At 38.8% G+C, this 19,618-nt stretch overlaps 1 protein-coding gene across 9 annotated transcripts in view; it reads left to right on the top strand.

Annotated features, from left to right (window-relative positions):
* BLNK (B cell linker) overlaps nt 1-18,185 on the top strand; it is a 105,525-nt gene extending 87,340 nt beyond the window's left edge. For 7 of the 9 annotated variants that reach the window (XM_075423500.1, XM_075423503.1, XM_075423504.1 and 4 more), the window contains 14 exons: nt 635-660; nt 1,248-1,276; nt 1,599-1,694; nt 2,477-2,519; nt 4,401-4,428; nt 4,712-4,784; nt 5,372-5,402; nt 6,441-6,483; nt 7,251-7,335; nt 7,789-7,820; nt 10,793-10,872; nt 14,441-14,524; nt 15,535-15,690; nt 17,008-18,185. In XM_075423500.1, the coding sequence (XP_075279615.1) occupies nt 635-660; nt 1,248-1,276; nt 1,599-1,694; nt 2,477-2,519; nt 4,401-4,428; nt 4,712-4,784; nt 5,372-5,402; nt 6,441-6,483; nt 7,251-7,335; nt 7,789-7,820; nt 10,793-10,872; nt 14,441-14,524; nt 15,535-15,690; nt 17,008-17,127 (926 nt within the window). In that variant the 3' untranslated portion in view covers nt 17,128-18,185. Of the gene's footprint in view, nt 1-634; nt 661-1,247; nt 1,277-1,598; nt 1,695-2,476; nt 2,520-4,400; nt 4,429-4,711; nt 4,785-5,371; nt 5,403-6,440; nt 6,484-7,250; nt 7,336-7,788; nt 7,821-10,792; nt 10,873-12,603; nt 12,715-14,440; nt 14,526-15,534; nt 15,691-17,007 lie in introns of those variants that run through there. The other 2 variants (XM_075423506.1, XR_012764283.1) reach the window with 2 other exon arrangements.
* The last annotated feature ends 1,433 nt before the right edge of the window (nt 18,186-19,618 follow it).

Raw genomic sequence — 19,618 nt, 5'->3', positions numbered from 1 at the left:
GACAGATGTTATTAAAAAAATAAAACATCTCCCCCTGGTGGGAACTCGGCCACTTTTCAGCGCAGCAGAAGTGATGAGGCCTGACACGAAATCTGTTGAAATATGATTCAATTTGCATTGAAGAAACTGGACATAGATAAGGATGCTGGTGGTTTTGGCTTTTAAGATCTGTGAATTAAAATACACCTGTGGGACAGAGTTCAGGGATGGACCAGCTTGTATTTACGATTCACCTGATCTCTTCCTCCCTGAGAGTCCAGGGAAGGTCAAATGCTACCGCAGGTGTGATAACACATCTTTTCCAAACTGTCCCGGGCTTGCACAGCACAAGGATTCATCTTGCTGGGGGGTGGGAGAAAGGCAACAAGAAAAAGGTTGTGGGCTGGGGGAGGGTTCATTAATATAATGACTGTTTATCAGACTTTCTGGGACTTTTCCTGAAGTTCCCACCAGAAAACCAGGGGCGTAGCCACCCCAGGTTTTTGGAGGCAGAATCAAGCTCTGAGCAGATTTTTCCAAATTACTCCTCCAGAGGGAGAAGTACAACTGATACAAATGCCAGTCAGTTTTTCTGGTAACACGCGGTATGGTTTTGCTAACCAAAGAACGCATTTTTTTGCTCCTTGTCCTACAGAAGTCTACGAGGTTCCTGAAGAAGAGGTAAGGCCTTTCTATAGTTTGACTCGCATCACCCTCAGGCGGGACACAAATGTGATTGTTAAAAAAAACAAAAAACAAAAAAATGCACAAAAAAACCCCAGTCTTTTAAAGAGGGGGAAATGGGAACAAATCTGTGCCTGCCCTTAAAATGTTCTGACATTTCATTCCCATAAAAGCTGGCAAACCAAGTCAAAAGGTCTGCAGAACAGAGTAAATGGGAAGGGGCTGAAGTTTCCCAGTCCCATGTGATAGTGATCCAGTTTGGGAAGCAGCAGCCTAAGGGAATGCCTTCCAGAAGCAGAACTACACCAAAGGAGCAATGACAGTTCTGACACAGTAATTTTCTTCCCACTTGCTGGTACTGACATGACATACGGTCAAAGCAGTGTGCTCAGGGCTTCACAGATTTACTGATGGGGACTTCTTGCCACTCTCATCCTAGTGCAGACTACCAGGCAGAGTTCTACTAGAAATCTATACCACAACGCCAAAATAAGATACTGCTGTGATAATGTAAATATGATCATACAAATGTATTTTATGAAATCAAAAAGTGACCAAATAATTCAGTGCATTTTCTCCTACAGGAAAAACCATCACCACCACTGGTAACCAGGTACTCATTGAGATGAATGTTTGTGCATGATTTAAAACTTGTCAGAAAATATATGTTCTCATCTATATACTATATGTTTGATAATTCTCTCTCTAGAAGATACACATATCATAATTCTCTCTCTTTAGGTTATCTACACAAAGATTGTAATCTATTTCTGTGTTAATTTCAATAATCCAAACATAACACATATTAAAAAGAAATATCACTGAAGGGTACTTTTTAGAATTATGTGAGGGTGGGGGAGGAGCAAGAGAGGTTGCCTTTGCATTCACTGTTGTTAAATATAATTCTCCTTTCTTTATTCATGTTTTATTACTAGGTTCAGTAAGCCACTTCCGTCTACGCCCACTCAAAATGTGGAGCGCTCCCACATGCACAGCATAACCAGAGAGTCACCTAAGCTGGATACTTCTAGGTAAGTCAACAGCAGCTTATATCAATAGGAAATATTAGCAGAGACAAAATTTTCTTCTCTCTATTGTGTAGCCTTCAGACAATAAGCAATTATCAGGACACACAAATAGCTAGGGATGCTGGGACAAGGTAAAAATTGGAAGTTCTCATTTCCTTGTGAACTTTTGTAATCAAGCCAGTTCGCCAAATGGGTACTATTTTCTTGAATATCCCTTTAGAGATCTAGTGCAGGGATAAAACATCTCTGCAAGCCACTTTAAAGTCCTATTGCCCATCTCTTCACCCTTGCACATGAGGTGTTTTTGCAGGGAAAAGGGCACAGGATTGCTTGTCAAGAAACTAAACACAATAAATCCATGATTTATATTCCAAATCTCTGGAGGAAAAGAGGCAAAGGAAACTTGAGTACACACCCTATTTCACTCCTGTGTCCCCAGAAATGTAGGAAGCTGCTTCGTAACCGCTGTCTCATCTCTAGGACATTGCTCTACAGAATAGGCCATATGCCCCAGGAAAAGCGGATGGCATCCACAACACTGTGTGTAATGGTATTTGGTGAGGTCCTACGCACAGTTGCAGGGGACCCGAGGTCCAGGACAGAAGCTCTTCTAGAGTAGTTCCACACTAAGGGCACAGCATTGCCACAACCACTGCAGCGGTGCATAGCTGCAATTAAATCCATTTACTGCAAACCTTGTCCTCTCTAGATCTTGAACCACATATCTGAGCCAAGCAATCGAATAAGTAAAATCCTACTCATCTTAACTTACTTATATTTTCCAGAAATATATTGCCTCTTCCCAGAAATCGTCTTCATCCAAAAGCAGTGAGTAATTAATGTGCCACTATAGAAGAATGTGTTAAACTTATGCTGTTCTGTTGTTTATATATATATATATAAATAGATGGATGCTTTTTACTGTCTGGATTAAATAACAGAATCGCATGACTGAATGTCAGATTGATCTAATATTGCAGTTGTGGTTATTAATCTTTTGGGCAGAAGTGGTACACTGGACATATGTATTGATCCAAGAAAAACTTCAAATGTTTTAAGGGATATATGCCTCAGTCCACAAAAATAATTTCTTGTACTGAAAAACAGCAGTTGAACTCCAGGAACCTTCCTTTCAGTAGCAGTGGGCAATTTTGCCCAGTCTGAAGCACCTTCCTTGAGCCTCATTCCTTAAAGATGATGAATGATTAATACTTTCCGAAAATGGAATCCTTCTGAAATGTCAGACTGGGTAGTCTGAGTAACCAGTATCACTAGAAAATGCAGTCCATGAAGGAGTAATTACAAGCTTTGGGTTCCTAAGGCAGTATTTAAGTCATTCCTCTGCTTCCTCTACTCTTGTCCCCAGTCTGTCCCTTCCACTGTGCTGGAATAAAGGTTTTCTGAAGGAAGCTACTTGGAAGCTAGTCTAACTGCATCAAATGGGAAAAAGCAAATGCATAAAAGGTTCTTTTTCAGCCAGATAAGTTCCATAAATTGTTCTGCACCATAGCTCTACTAACAGTTGTGCCAGCACAAGAGAGGGTGCACATGAGGAGCAAACTACCAAGAAACAGGGTGACAGTAAATGCATCAGCATCTGCACCAAAAGCTGTGTACATCAAACTGTCCCAGATCAATGCTCTGAATTGTCCTTAATAAATAATTAGTCTACCAATAACTACACAGATAAATTAGACAGTAATTTGGGTTCATAGCATAGCATTAGATGTTACGGTAACATAATGCAGGTAGTATGGAAACACCTTATAATCTTTCTTTCAGTCCTCAAATTTCTAGATATATCAAGTATTTGGGGGGAGGGGTGCGCACCTCTACATACAACTGCAGCAGCATTTTAGTGTACCTTCCACCTCATACCAACGTTCTTCCAGTTTAGATCTGTATCATGTAAGATGCCGAACAATTCCCGAGTGGTGCCAAGTCCAGGATTTCTCTTTTATGAAATGGTTTGATTTCTCAGTTTTTCTTACCAATATAAGATTAGTGAAAAAATCCTTCTGATGGGAGAGTGTTGGACAGAATTCCATCCTCTGATCAGCACTAACAAGAATACCGCTGCTTCAGAACAGACTCGAATGCCATATTGCAGCTGAAATCTCTCTGTTAATTCCATCTCGGAGCTTACCTCTGAGATGGATGTCATCCTAGCTTTGCAGAGAATCAAGAGACTATCATTTTTTCTGTGAAAGGTTCTTATCATATGGGAGTCTGATTCCCTAAAAGACAAGAAGTGGGAGCCAAAAGAATGCATCTCCAGAAGAAGCCAGGAATCACGCTGGATCAGTTCTAGCATGGTGAAAAGACAGTCTACTCAGTATTCTCCGTTCAGTGGAAAATGTGTTCTTAGTATCTTCAGACCTGCTGCAAAATTTCTGCTTTCCAGCTCAGAAATGAAACATGAACCAAAAAGTCTCACTGCAAAATTCAGGGCCACTTTTCTCAATACTAAAAGCAAGCTCAAGGTTATTAGAATGTTTAAAATTAGTCTAATGTTTGCTAAAATTTTTCAAATTATGTCAAAAAAGCTGATGTAAAGTATTCTGGATATTATATGCATTCTGTACAAATATTTCTTTAAACATTACTACAGACTACCAAGACCTGATTATTTATTTATGCACTTTCCATTTAATAATAATTCCTTTTTTAGTTGCTTTTTATAAAATCTAGCGTGTTTTTCCATTACAGGACCATGAAGCAAAGAGTAATGATGACAGTAAGTATTCTGTACTGGAAACATGGCAGGGATTTGTTGTCAGTATGTCACTGGTGCCCTTAATATGTAGTTGAGTGTGTCAGTGTAAATTTTCTCTATAACCATCAGCAATAAGCAAGAAATGTTACGGAACTGTTTTCTAGCATAATCAGAGGGAAAACATATTAAGAAAAAAATTAAACCAATGGATATTTTTTACTTTAACACTGAAATGACAGTGAGGAAAATCTACTGTTCAGATACAGCTAATATTGCATACTAAATATGTCATTTGCATCTCTAGATCATAGCTTCAGTAACACACAAGAATCCAGATTTCCCACTGGAGCAGCTCCGTCTCCATTACCAAGGGGCCTGTGAGTAAAAAAAATAATAAAACAACTACTTTGAAGGCTAACTCGCATCCTTGCCTATGCAATCAGAATTCAGGAGTAATTTTTATTGCTGTTCATGAAAGAGATCCTGACTAGGTAAAGGCAAGCTATTATTTTATTATTTCTGGAAGAATACTGTTTGTATGCCAGTGGCATTGCTCTTCACTGCCTGCTGCTGATGGCAGATGCTGGGTGGCTTGCTTAATTTAGTCACATACTGCAGCAATACCAAGTGCGTGCCTATAAATGCAGAAAGCTGTGTTTTTCATTAAAACTTTTCTGCCCCACCCAAGCTGTCATTTTAAGTATTGGACAGAGTGTAGCTTCCTTGCATTTCATAAGAACCTTTCCTGTCCTGAGTACCCACATTACATCGGATACCCCTTTTTTTTTTTTTTTTTTTTTTTTCCCCTTCCCCCTCCAACTGCTACAGCTATCCAGTAAGGAGATGCTTCCCATCTTGGCCAGAAACATCTTGGGAATCAATGAACCTAATGCTTAGTTGCTAAATGAATTCATGTATGTGCTAACTAACCATACTCTTTTTTTCTTTTTCCTCCAACCTGCAGAAAGAAAACTTCTAATGCAGTAAATCCACAAGTAAGTTGACTTGTAATTGCATAATCAGTAATTTTACAGGTAATTTTTAATGTATTGTAAAACTTAATTTTATAATGAGTTTGGGTACAACATAAATGCATAAAAAGAATAGGGGAAAGAGTTAGAAATACATTAAATATTTGGGTGCCATTATATGAACTAAGCAGCAATGACAAAGCTCAAGTAGAAAAATATTTTGATTAAAGGAATGTTTGGATTCAGTACTCTAGGATGTAACAATAACCACAGGGCAAGAGCTGAATAAAATAAGAAATAAATGGGAACACAGGTCAGAAGTATTCCCTGAAATATACAGAGCTGCATGTGAGGGACGTGGATTTGTTGTAAGTGTGATAGCTCAAGGAAAATGCAGGATTTTACCAGTATTTATCAGAGGTTTTTCAGTAAGTATTTCATAATTAGAAAAATATCCCAAAACCTCTTGTGGGAGAAAGTGAGAGAACTGGTTGAAATTGTTGAAGAAATTAATTTGAAAAATGTTTCAAAACTGACAGTTTAATATCATTGTTTCAAAATGAAAAAAAATGGAAACTGGAAGGTTGGACAAGTTTTTACTGTGAGCTAAACTGGCAGTGTAACTTTGAGTAAAAAGAAATGTGTTCAGACATTTGTGAGCATAGTTTGACAAAGATGAAAATATTCAAAATGTGATTTGCAAGTATTTGGGATGGACTCTTCATTTTTGGACTTGAAATAAGAACGAAACATTTATTACACTATAAACTTACTGATGTGAGTTTAAAAAAAAAAAAAGGCACACATCTCTAGATTATACTTCTATCCATCTGTTTGTACACAAAAACTGGGATTCGTTCCAAATCTACTTTGCAAAATCCCAAGTTTCAAGGTCATAGAACTAGAGGCTCTTCACTGAATGGCCATGTCCCTACCTCCTAACCCCTCCAGGATGCTGTCAATTCTAAATATAAACTAGTTCACAAAAGGTATAAAAAGATAAACATTTGCTGTACAAGTGACATGCCATTTAATATTTGGTTTCCTTCTCTTTTATTGCAGAAACCATGTTTACCTTCCAGAGAGACCTTAACTGCAAATGAAGGTAAATTATCTCCACTACAGTGAAAAAGTTCAGTTATCAGAATTTAACTTTCTTTTTAATAAAAACATGAAACAACACCACATTAAACTTATTCTAAGTTTTTGAGAGGGATTTGGTTTCAAACTGCATCTGGCCAGGCTTAGCCACACTGAATATTGTTGTTCCCTCAAAGCAGTCCCAATAAAACTGTTGAGATTAGTGGCAGGGTAACGTACGCCATAATGGACCAGCGATGTGCCCTGTAGTCCTCGGTGTGGACAAGGGGGAAGGGAGAAGTGCAAGAGCATCATTCCGAACTCAGCAAGAACCACCTCACGCAGAGGCGACTCCTGGCAAGACCCAGTCCCTTGCCCAGGCAGAAAATGCGTCTCGCTTCTGTGCGAGGCAGCGGCTCCTCCAGGCAAAAACTCGGCAGGAGCCGCTGTCTGACCCTAAGACGTGGCCAGCCAGCCGCAGCTCCTCCGGCTGAGCTCCTGCAGGCAGCCTGACCCAGCGTCCCCACCGTGCCAGCGTCGCACAGCTCTCCTCTCAGAAGGCAAGTCTCCCACTGAGCTCCCGCAGGCATTCACAGTGCGGCTGTTTGCCTAGAAATTTGGTGGTAAGCCACTAGTCAATACAGAAAGCAGCAGGATGGCAAGCTGCCATGTAAGGAAAAATCCCCAAAGTTATAATAATTAAAAAATCCCTCCTTCAGCTACTGGGGACTCTCTTATCTGGGGCAATATATTTCTGAAGAAATCTTGACTCTACAATTTGTTTTTTTCAAGCTACAGAAAAACCTACAGCAGCAGAACGACGACGAGGTTCCAGCCAAGAGCTTCCGCTTCCACCCCTTCCAAGCAGTGCCCAAAAGTAAAACCCCTTTTCATCATCTTTGGAATATTTCAGTGCACCAGCTCCTACTGCTCGGTCTGAACACAGCTGTGAGAAGTTCAAAGGGGAGCACTGTTTTCTCTGTAGCCTTCTCTTGGTTTTTTGAAAGTCATGTTTCTTGAAGCCTCACAGTAGCAAAAAATAAAACATGGCAAATGCATCCAAATACTATAACCACTGCCAAAATGCATGGGAGGATAGAATCTCTAATGGGGTGATGGAGATTTAAACCAGATGTTTAAATTCCTAATTGTCAGTATTAGTGGGATACGATTTTTTTTTTTTTTTTAAATGCCTGTATCTGTCCCTTGTTTCTCAATGGACGAATGGGTGAGATGGAACACATTCTACCACTGCATACTCAATTTTAGTATTTTCAGAACTGCGTAGATCTCCTCAGAGCTTTCTGAAATCTCTTGATATTTATTTCAGGCCTTTGCTCCAGAAGTCCTCAATTCTACCAAGTAAGTATAATTCAGATTTTGATTTAAAATATGATTAACTTGTAATTTCAAATTAATCTTTGAATTAAGATTATTCCAAGATGCCATGCATATTTGTTAGTTTGGAATTAACATTTGTCTCTGTAATGCATACGAAGAGGAGATCAAGTATCCAGGGGCTTAGCTCAGCTAGTAAAATTAAGGGAGTATGTCAGAGGTAGTGTATAAATCAGTGGAAATTGGGTGCTTCATTCCCACCTGTGACTACTGGAAATTTCTACCAAAGGCCGTTTGGGTCAGTTCCCATCATAATAAAGATTCCATCAATCTTCCTTGCCACATAAGAATCCTAAGTATGACATTCTGGGCTGTTCCAGACTTCTGTTGCCTAGAAGCCAAACAGATTATTACTGCATCCAGCAATTTATTCTTTCTCTACGGGTGGTGGGGGGGAGGAGATGATATTTTTATAATGGTAAATGCTCAACCTCTTCTACAAGTAATACTTTCAAAGAGGGACTTTGTTTCAGTTCACAGCTAAAAACAAATTAGGTAATACACATAGGAACTCTGTTTGCACAGAAGTGTAAATTAGGTCTAACCTTTTTCTAGTCTCTTGTTAGCAGACACTTGTCGGACCCTCCTACAAGCCCTTTCTACATGTATTTCAGTCTGAACATATCTTTCACACTGTAAATGGACAGTAAGAATTGCACATAGAAATCTGCATGTGGTCTAGCTTAAACTGGTGTGCTGTTACTAGTACTTCCCTCTGTTTTCTGGAAATGTTTGCTTGATGCATGTTGCAATTACATCTCCCACACTGTGGAGGTATAATAATGGTTCATATTCATGCAACACCCTGATGCTCTCAAGTTTGTCTGCTCCTGTCGCACAAATGATGTGCTTCAACTTGTAGCACAAATTTTTACTAATCCCTAAAGTGTAACTATTCTTCAAGGTCATCTGGTGCTAAATGATGCTCTGATTAGTAAACTTCTTCAGAACACTCTTATTCCGTGCCAGGTCCAATAACAACTTAATCACAGATCAGTTGGTCCCAATCACTAATGTCCCTTAGCATGACCTGCTGTCTCTTCCTTGTCACCATACAAGCCTAGTGCTAACTTTCATCATCTTCATAAAACTAATTTCCTGTATGGCCGAGTATCAAATGCTCTACTGAAGGCCAGAATAAGTACAGTTCCATATTCCCTCTTTATAGAACTCTGTTATTTTATGAAAGAGCTATAACTTTTTATCTACTCGGGTAAATTTCAGATTTTCTCTTGCTGGTTTCACCTTTATCTCCAAATCTTGATATTCTTTCCTTCAGATTCTCTTCTAGGGCATTGTGCTCTGTGGAGTCAGAGGGCTGTAGTTGCTCAGGACACTTTTTCTGCTTGAAGTATAGCTATTATGGTTGGTATTCTTTAATCATATGGTACCACCCTAACTTGAAATTGATTTAAAATAATTGTTACCATTTCATGTGTAGGTTTTTAAAATTTCTGGGATAAAGATTATCTGGGCCCACCAGTTCTATTGTACTAAGCTATTCGAGTTTTGCTTCCAATTATTTGTGGAAATTTCCATTTCTGTACCAGAACTGCTATTGGTTTAGTACCTAGATTATCTTTAAAATCAATAAAATTCTTAGTGCAGACAGCCCCATTTCTCTTTCCTTTTTACACAGCTAAGGAGTCTCTTATTTTAATTTCCTTTTGTAAAGTCCAGTTCAGCCTGACTTGTGGCAATTCTTACTTTATTAACACAATGTACTTTTCAGGTCTAGCTGGTGCAGCTGGTGAGTCAATATTTGACAGAAAACCCAAAATTCTTAATATTGAATAGCCTTCTTCAGATGATTATTCATTCCTTGAGAGCTGGAACTGCTCTTTACAATGTCACTCTTGTACTTCGAATGAAGTTTCTGGACAGTTGTATCTTTACTACAAAAGAAGTCCTAAACCTACTTCATGCAAGTGTCTTTGAGCTCTCCAACTGAATTTTTTTAATTCTGAGTCACTGTATGACCTCTATAACATTCTTATCACTTTCTGAAACGAAAATCTAAATCAGAATTATACTAGTGAAGATTTGATAAAGCAGCCTGCAAAGTATCATGTCCAGGAATAGGTGAGTGCTAACGATCCTAATAGCAGGATTTTTTTCCCCCCAATAAGTAAAACAAACAGGAACTAAAACCTCCCATAATAACAGAATAAGTAACACTCAACTTCCTAAAATCATATTCTCTAGTATAATGATACTGATCTGTATACAACTCTGATCACAGGTACCTATGGCAGACACCTATACTATCTTTTGACCAAGATTCTGTTTTACCAGAAACCCATTATCTATACTTACTTTCCATATCTCTGTCACATTATTACTATTCAACACCACTCCACCATTTCCCTTCCAATTTCTTAACTCTTTGACGTACGTATTTCAGCCCTAATAGCTATTTTCTACTATGCTTTGTTATTATAATTAAGCTTCATAATCTTTCTTACTCGTTCTGCTTCTCTGTTAAGCTGCCTAGACTTCTTGCACGCATATACAAACATTTCAGTTGGACTAAATTAGTCAAAAATTATCTCTGAGCTACATTTGTTTTCCCGGCTCCCTCACCTATATGACTCCTTCTCACACTGGACTGAGTCCTTTTTGTATTGCATTCCTGTATTTTCTTTATCTATTGCTACATTGATTCACTTGGGGGAGGTTCTTGCATTTTAAGTCTAGCTCTGGCTATTAACCAAGCTGTTAACCAAACTGTTTCTCTATAAGCAAGGCTTCTCTTTTGAGCAGTCGCGTGTCCCAGGCACTTACATAGGGCCCATGCATTTGCAGTAGCTAGCTTTCCTGAGTGATACCAAAGGTCAAGCGTTTCCTGGTCTTCCAAAGTTCTTGTAACAAATCAATTTCTTGCAGCATAACAAACCTGCTTCGAAAACTTACATGTTGTTCTTTCCTTTTTTCAGAAGTGCCAGAAGCTACCAACCGTCCCCTGGGTACTTCCCCTCACAGCAGCATTTCATCTATTTCAAGTACTGCAGACCAGGTATAACATTAGCTAAATTCACATTACAGAAATCTTCTTATCCTTTACTTTAAAGTAGTATTTCCGCCACTATCCCCTTTCTAAATAAAAATTGTATTCCTTTTGTGGAGGGTATCCACGTCCCCTTTTGCAGTGAAGATTTTCGGTAGGACAAATAATCTGAATGTTAGCTTTCATACAAAAAAAATGCTTGGAACATACAGCATAGGAGAGCTTTAATAAACTGTAGAAAAATGTGTAAATAGCATCATACCCGACCTTGGCATTCTACCAGCTGCGTTAAACAAAAGAAGTTTCAGGTCTTCCTGACTCCTCAGTTCATAATACTTCGACATCATTTGAAACAAGGAAATCTGTGGTGATGCCCTTAAGTCTAGCCTTTGATATAGAAGGTTATAAAGAGTTTTTAATTGCCTACTTTTTTCTAACTTATAGTTGTACATAGTGTGCCTGGGGGGAGGATGGGGACGGGAAGGCAGATCCAATGAAGCCATCTGCAGCTATCAGCCTTAGCCTGCACTGATGTGATGTACTAAGAAATTCCAGAAATTTGTAGGAGAAAAGAGGGATGCTCTGCTGACTGGCCCAACGCAGCAGGATGCATAAGGCAGAATCACTTCTCTGAGCATTGCCCTATTTATTATGGTTTGGGGTGTCACCAAAGTTTTAAGAACGAAGAAGAAAGTCATTGCTGCCTCTCTGAGGATGCTGTGATGCCTCCCCCTAAATGTTTTTTTTCTCTCCCACGTCCTACTCCTTTCTGTTCCTTTAAACAGACCTCTTCTCATTACAGTTAATGCTGTCAGGTTTATGAAAAATTCTTTTTTTCTGTGTTTCATTGTAACATTAAGCTTTGAATAATCTAAGCAAATACAAAATTATTTTCATTTCAGTGCTATTCCCCTTACTCTCATTTTGCCTGAAGGGAGACTACATAATGCAGGAAGCCATTATTATTAGCCTAGTAGTCAGAAACAAGGTAAAAATAGTTCTGTTTAGTGCAAAACAAAGGCTCTGTTATGCAGAGCCAATAACATTAAATGTTCTAAAGCCTGACATGACAAAGATAATACATCAGCAAAGAACACAAAGAACTTGAAATTCTGGAAAATACTGCAGTATGCCATAGTGGATATTTATAATAAAAATTGCTTTCAAATAAACAATCCAGCAGACACTAAATAAACAGCTTGTAACAATTATATTTGCAGCTTTTATGTAACAGCCATGGGCAAAACCAGAGCTTAATAAAATGTCCATTTTGTTTAAAAAAGAAAATATATTAACTGTTAGTTAGTGGTTTTTTCCCACCAATTATGGACAGTAGTATCATTTGCTGTAGCATCCTGCACAATACAGGTGCTCACAGACATGATTCATGCCCATAAGGTTCGTTGTTTGTTTGGTTCCCATCCAAACTTTGGCAGCAATTCTCTGCTTCCAGATTACAGGCCACAGATAGTGCTAGAAGAAACGTCTAGGGGCAGCTGGTTCCTTGTTCTGTTGAACAAAGGTTGGTTTATTGGACTCATTCTCGAAGTGGCTGAGTATCTTGCATGCTTGCAGTTCCTCTCATCCTATCTTTTTCCAATGAATAGTGTGACTGGAGAAACACATGGAAGAACTTTGGAGGTAAAGTTATATGTTATGGCTTGAGCCGATATAAGAACTTAGTGCAATGCCCCCAGAATGGAGGCTCTGCTCTCCCCTCACTGTCAACTCCCCTCCCAGCCCCAGGCTCCTCTGGTGTTCCTCTGATCCTGCGCTGGGCTGAGCCAACTCATTAAACTGACAGAAAACCAACCTGGCAGTCAAACACAAAACAAGACAAAACACAAAAAGGTAACAAATTTTTTTCTGCAAGATTACTAAAGTGAATTATCTTATCGTGGGATCAGATGAGCAACAAAATGAGCACAAGGGAGAAGCCAAGACAAGCCTTTTTGGCAGCGATAAGCCAGCTAGACCAGCTCAGCTGTAATGTGCAACTTCCATCTTTAATCTGTTTTGTACAGAGGTGACAAAGTTTGTGTGAAAATTAATTTTATCATTAAGCCTGTTACTATAAAGTTCTAGCAAATCCATTCAAATGACCAGGAAGGTTAATACCTAGAAGCGTTCATTAGGAAATACTCTCAGCACTATTTCCATAGCCTCTCCACTCACTTGAGCTAGCTTTTGCATCAACCTCCTCAGCAAGAGCTTGCTTTTTATGATTGCTGGTTTTATAACCTGCTACTTAATCTTCTAGCTGTTGAAGTCTAATGCATAGGTCTAATGTTGCTTCTAATCCCTCATACTGTCCTTCCCTTGAGTATCATTTCTGTTCATACTTCTCTAAGATCCCCCATACCATTCCCCTGAACTCCACTCCTGTTCCCAAATGTACACTCAATCCTGCATCATCTTACTACCCAGTTTTCTACCACTTCTTCTCTTACTCAAATTATTATCTCATACCACTCACTCCCAGCCACCACCTCCTCACATCTTTTTATCTTTGTACTTTCTTTGCTATAAGAGCTTTTATCTTCTAAAACAGAATCCACCTATCTTTAGGGTGCCAATCTTTCTATCTTGTATCTTCATGGATAGGGGCATAGGTGCAGACCTGAAGTCCTTTGTCCCATGTTTTGCACTGGAAGAAGAGGTTAAGTTCGTTTACTGTACCGACCACTGCCAAGCATTTCACAGAATGGAGAGAAGAAGGATGATCTTGGTGAGGTGTTCACAGGGCATAACATACAGAAAGGAGGCACCCAAGAGATAAAGTATAAGCCGTTCTTGTATTGTTACAGATGTAATCTTTCTCCACAGTAAACATGGGATTATGCCTTTTAGATAAGAACACTTAAGGATATATTCAGACTCTATCCAACAGGGAACCAGAACCAAATCTGTATCTCATGTCTTAGATGAAAGCACTGGGGGCTGAACTGCTGTGTTAGTAGAGGAAACACATTAATTATTCCTCTGTTTTGTAGGACTCCATCCATTTGCAAGTGCAAAAGATGCACTTACCCAATCTCCACGCTATCCAGATGGAGGCAATCATGATCATGTTCACAAATAGCATTAAGCATATGGGAAACTTCATTCCCAAAGCTTAGATGCCTACCAAATCTGGACATTTCATTGGCTAGCCCACAGCCGAGCAGCATTTAAATTGTTAATGGGCAACTCATTCCTCAACATTTCCTGGATATCTTCTTTAAATGCTACTAGAATAGCTTCCTGCTTTAAAAATACCAAACTATCCTCCAGTTGAACCTGTTTTTCCCAGGGTATCTCTCTTCTGTCGTCTATCAGCCTTCTATCACACATCTGTACCACTGTTTTGACGCATTGGATTTTCTTTGCCCTACCTCTATCCAGCAAAAACAGTGAGCTCCTGGCAAAGAATTCTCTAAATTCTGTGTTTTCTAGAGTGTTCTGCATTTGAGCTCTTCACAGCATTTAGTATTTAGCAGTAACTCACCTACAGGCATGTTCTTTTTTATTATTATTATTATTATTATTATTATTATTATTATTTTACAGGTGAAACACTGTTTTTCTCTTTTTCTAGGATGCTGGTGTTCATAGTAAAGTGTGGTATGCTGCTACCTGTGATAGGAAAACAGCAGAAGATGCATTGTACCGATCAAACAAGGTATGCCACTTTTAAAGAATGTCTATATTATGAAAAAACTTCACATAAATAAATTGAAAGACAACTAGAAAAATTCTAAGAATTGTATTCTGAACAGGTCAGAATACTGTACCATGCAGACACTGTCAAACATGAAATTATTGTGATGAAACTATTTAACTATGGTTTCCATCCCATGACAAAATTGCATTAGTTTAACTCAAAGACTTGTGCACTGCAGAGAAAGCTATTACAGACTAGACAGCTGAGGAAGATCTGATAGCTCATGTGCATCCATTAAAATGAGAGGCAAAGCCCCAAGACTTTTAAATGATCTCCACCGCTGTCCAATGGCTCATGTAAAAACAGCTGCTATTTGGAAAGTCTGATGCTGCTTTGCATTTTGAAATAGCAACACTATGCATTTAGGTATTTGGAGAATTTGAGTTCTCTCAACTATTCTGTGTACAAAAGCTAGTGTCACAGAAGGGAATAGTAACATGTGGAGTTGCATCCTCAGCATCAGGTACATTTCCACTCTTGCCTAACTCCACAAAGCAAGATAAAGGGGCAGAGCACTGGGGTTACCACCAGTGTAGGCTACTGCTAGCTAGTGAGCGCTGGGCTATAGTGCCAGTAGCTGTAGGTGCTCACCTTCATGGGAGAGCTTTTTACAGCTCTGGAGAAACAGTATCTCCACCCTTCACTGCTTTCTTGCCTACCTACTGCCACGGATAGTAACTTCATTTCCTAATAATCTGTGGACCCCAAAAGACTGCTGCCACTATGTGTTTATTTCTTCTTTCTTTGGTTGAGAGAGAACAGGCAGCAGCAAAGGTGACTCTTCAATGACACCTCTGCAAGCTTCTTTTAGACAGCAGGAACGTATGCTATTTCTCATCTCCTGCTGTACAGGTTTTCTAATGGGAGAAAAGGTTTTAATACCAATACAGATGAAAATATTAAGCTAAAACCAAACTAAGTTGCTGGAAAAAATAAGCTGAATATGCTGACCACTTTTCTGTCTTTAGGATGGATCTTTTCTAATAAGAAAGAGTTCTGGACAGGATTCACGGCAACCATACACACTGGTTGTGTTTTACAACAGAAGAGTATACAACATTCCTATACGATTTATTGAATCAACAAGACAATATGCACTGGGCAGAGAAAAAAATGGTGAAGAGGTGAGATGGTGGGGGGTTTTCCTTAAGTTTTCAGTTATATACCTTTAATAAGCAAGGATTAAGATATATTGCACTATGACCAAAAGGATTTTTCATGTATCAAGATAAAAGTATACCCTATGTAATGACTGATTTATCAAGCTAGAGAAACCAGTGTAACATCAGCTTCTGCATACTGTGAGTAATTAAAACCACTGATGAAGTTTAAAATATACTCATAGAACTGTTTTGAAAAGTTACCAAGATCAGAGCTGCAGCCACTAGATAAATTCCCCGGCTGTTTATAGTCCTCTATTCACCTAAGACTCTAGTTAAGTTTCTTGGAAAATTGTAAAGGAAGAACAGCCATGCTCAAAAAAAAAAAAAAAAAAAAAAAAAAAAAAAAAACTCACCAAAAAAACCCCAAAGAAAAAAAACAACCCACCCCAAAAAATGAGACTGGCAGTACTTTTAATCCTATTCTCACATAAAGCAAATATGAAACTCTAGGTCTAGAGTGCAAAAATCATTGGTTGGCTGTTATACCACACAGATAATTACTCTGACAGCAAAACAGAAACTTGGAACCCAAATACCAATAAAAACTGTTTGTTGTCACTGCATAGAATAGGCTTTTCAGGGATGTGAAAGTAAGCTTGCCTTAGCCTAATTATCTGCCTCCCAGGTAGTGGTTTTGAAGTTACAGAATAAATAATAGCCTGGAGCTCATCTGGCCTTCAACAAAGGGTCAAAAATGACCTCAGGAGAAAAAGAGGAAGATATGCCAAGATCTGTATTTGGCCAAAGACCAAAAGGAAAAGCAACAGACCTAGCAGATTCTAGATATTTACAATGACAAACATTAAAATTGCATAACTACAAGTTCTCATTGATGGCTGTCTGTACCACGTTACTCCTGAAGATTGCCTTCCCTCTAACTGAGGTGGCTGAATCACAGAAGCAGCAGCTTCCAAACTGCCAGTCTGCAGCCTGGTATATATTAAGGTAAACCGAAAGTGGTGTCAGTTTAATATGCCATGTAACAACCTCTGTGGTTCAGTTTGTGCAGACGGCAATTACAAATTAAAAAGAGCATGAGATGAGACAGCTAGCGGCCATAGTATCTTCCATTGTCCAAATTTAATCTGTTTGACTAGAATCAGGACTAAGCAGGATCAGTGCTCTTAGTAAAAGGCAGAGCATCTCACTTGGTGACAGTCATAGCTCCACACTCTTCAGTGGTGGGAGAAGCAAAGAGAAAAAGATGATGCAGTGATTGCTGTCAGTATTAGAGCATTAAAGGAAGCCAGCACTAATTAATTTGTTTTCTCTACCCAGCGCTTTGACAGTGTTGCTGAAATAGTAGAGAATCATCAGCGCACCTCCCTGGTTCTAATTGACAGCCAAAACAACACAAAAGACTCGACGAAACTGAAACACATTGTAAGAGTTTCTTAATCAAATCCGACTGCTAAAATGAAGACATTTTTTCATCATTTCTTTCAACATCCCAAAACGTGGATCAGGTATTAAAGGAAGAAAATCCAAAATGATGGAAAATACTCTTTAAGAGCACCTACTGAGCAGTAAGAGATGCAGTTCCTAAGTTCAACCCCATGTCACTTTTATCAAAAAAGCACATTTAACACATGAAGTCAAAACAGATACACTGTCGTCTGCGACTTCCATCTGTGACAACACAGGTATTCAAAGTCATGTGAAGACCTGCATACCACAGCCTGGTTCTTCAACTGCTATTTAAAGATAGATTTCCTGTAGGACACTTTCACTTTAAAAATGAGAATACCTACAGTGAGCTACTCTTTCCATTCATTACGTTTACCACAAATCACTGTTTTCAGCAATTTCTTTGTAAAGTGCACAGCCCCAGAAGTTAGAGCAACTCAACCTAAGGTACTGCTGTGTACAAGCTGAAAATAGGACTGTACTTCATGTAATTAGTGGCAATAAAGCTGCCTGAATGTTTTAGATTAATGGACATGTGTTGTCCTTTTCCTCGGCTTTACTCTGTTTCATTAATATTTTTGTTTGTATTTTCAAATGTGCAAATAAAATTAAAGTATTGTAAAGTCAACAGTGTATGGAAGCATTGCTGGATCACGTTTCTGAGCATCCTTCCAGGAAGAAAGCATCACTTCACCATTGCTGATGTTTTAATGTATATATTTGTATGTGCTTCTTCACAAGTTCTGATGTTAGGAAAACTTATTGTTTTTTCACAGCTTTAGCATATATATTTAGCTTAACAGCTCTCAAATCTTTTGTCTTCAGATTGCCTGCTGTTGGTGACCCAAGCACCTTGTTTCATTGCTAAACCAAGTACCCACTCAATTCTTGCAGAATTGCTGTTTAGAGACACACAAAAAAAACACCTTTCTTTTTTTAAGCTTGTTCTACCAGTGGTTTACTTATTGAATTATTGCATTATTGCAAACAAGGTTAAAGTGGTGAAAATTTACTTGATGATTGTATAAATTGCAGCAATGAAAAATTTTATGAACAGTTGTCAATTACTTCTAGAGGTGTTTGCTTTTACTGGACCTGAAAACTCATCCATCTTAAAGGTATTTTCCAAAACTGACACTTCATGCATGGCTGCTTTGTTGTGTTCCAGATTAGGCAGTGTTCTCTAGGATTATCTGCAAGGCATTTAAGGCAAGACTGAGCCAAGACTTGCGAATTCTCAGCAACTCACTTAGAGCTATGTTGTAGCTCTATTCTGCAACTACTTCCTTGTGGTTTTGATCAAGTACTTCTGCAAGTAACACACCCATGAACTGCTTACTCGCATGAAAAAGATGTTCAGCACCTGGCTACCTACCTTGCTGCATCTCAATATCTTCCCCTGGCAACACAGATAATACCCCAGATGTGAAGCAAATGAGACACTGGCAATTAAGAAACAACGTATACACACTTTACACAAGCCTGCCTACGACAGACCTCACAGTACTACATAAATGCTATGTTTAGTATATTGTTCCGTTGGTATTAATTAGCATTATACTAATACTAAACTTAGTACTAGTGTAATGTTTAGAACATTTAGATTGCTAAGTCATGGCCTCAAAATTAACAAAAGTTATTAGTCTCTGCAAGCTTCATCTACTCCTGTATGTGTACTCTGAGATTCGTTACATGAAACATCACTTTAGAAGGTTACTATTTCAAGCAATACTCACAATTGAAAATACTCCATGAAAAATCAGCCACTCAGTATTTAGCTTTCTTTGCATTCAGGTAGAGTCCTTGCCTTATTCACTCATGTACTGCACAGTATTTCAACTTTGTTAACAAAACTGTCTGTTTCTTTGTTAACCTTTATATGATGCTACTCACAAAAGCGTCTAGGTTCTTCAAACATTGCTTTCTGAGTTAAATGTGTAGCATCACCATCATTCTAGAACTGGGGAAAAAAAGGTATGAAAAAGTGAAATTTAAGTGTACCTGTAGACTTCCGTACGAGACCAAGTAGCAGTGTCTTAAGGTAATTGGCAATACTGAGCTCTTCCCCTATCCAAAAGCACTGCTGTTCCGGCCCCTCAGCTCTTAAGCGCACAGCACTACATGTAACACTGTGGCTGATCTACAAATAACAGGATATGTTCTAGATAAACATTCAACTACCTTCGTCCCCAATCTCTTCTTTTTAGCCATGTTCTGTATCATTACAGGGGTACCTCACAGTTTCAACAACAAAATGAGGATGGCCTTTTATAGGCAACACCACCTTCCACAAAATAATCCATTCATCCTGAGATAAGAACACCCTCGGAACAAAGTCAGACTCCAGAGGAAGCTGAAAAAAAAACCCACCACCACCACCACAAACAGTAACACCAGTCTGTGATCACCTATTTTACTATATGCAGTTTTATACAATAAGCAGACTAGGTACTCGGCTTTCCATATTCAAGCTAGATATTTT

Source organism: Opisthocomus hoazin, chromosome 6 (assembly GCF_030867145.1).
Source record: "Opisthocomus hoazin isolate bOpiHoa1 chromosome 6, bOpiHoa1.hap1, whole genome shotgun sequence".
Lineage (NCBI taxonomy): Eukaryota > Metazoa > Chordata > Aves > Opisthocomiformes > Opisthocomidae > Opisthocomus > Opisthocomus hoazin.
This window is presented reverse-complemented; position numbering and strand designations above follow the sequence as displayed.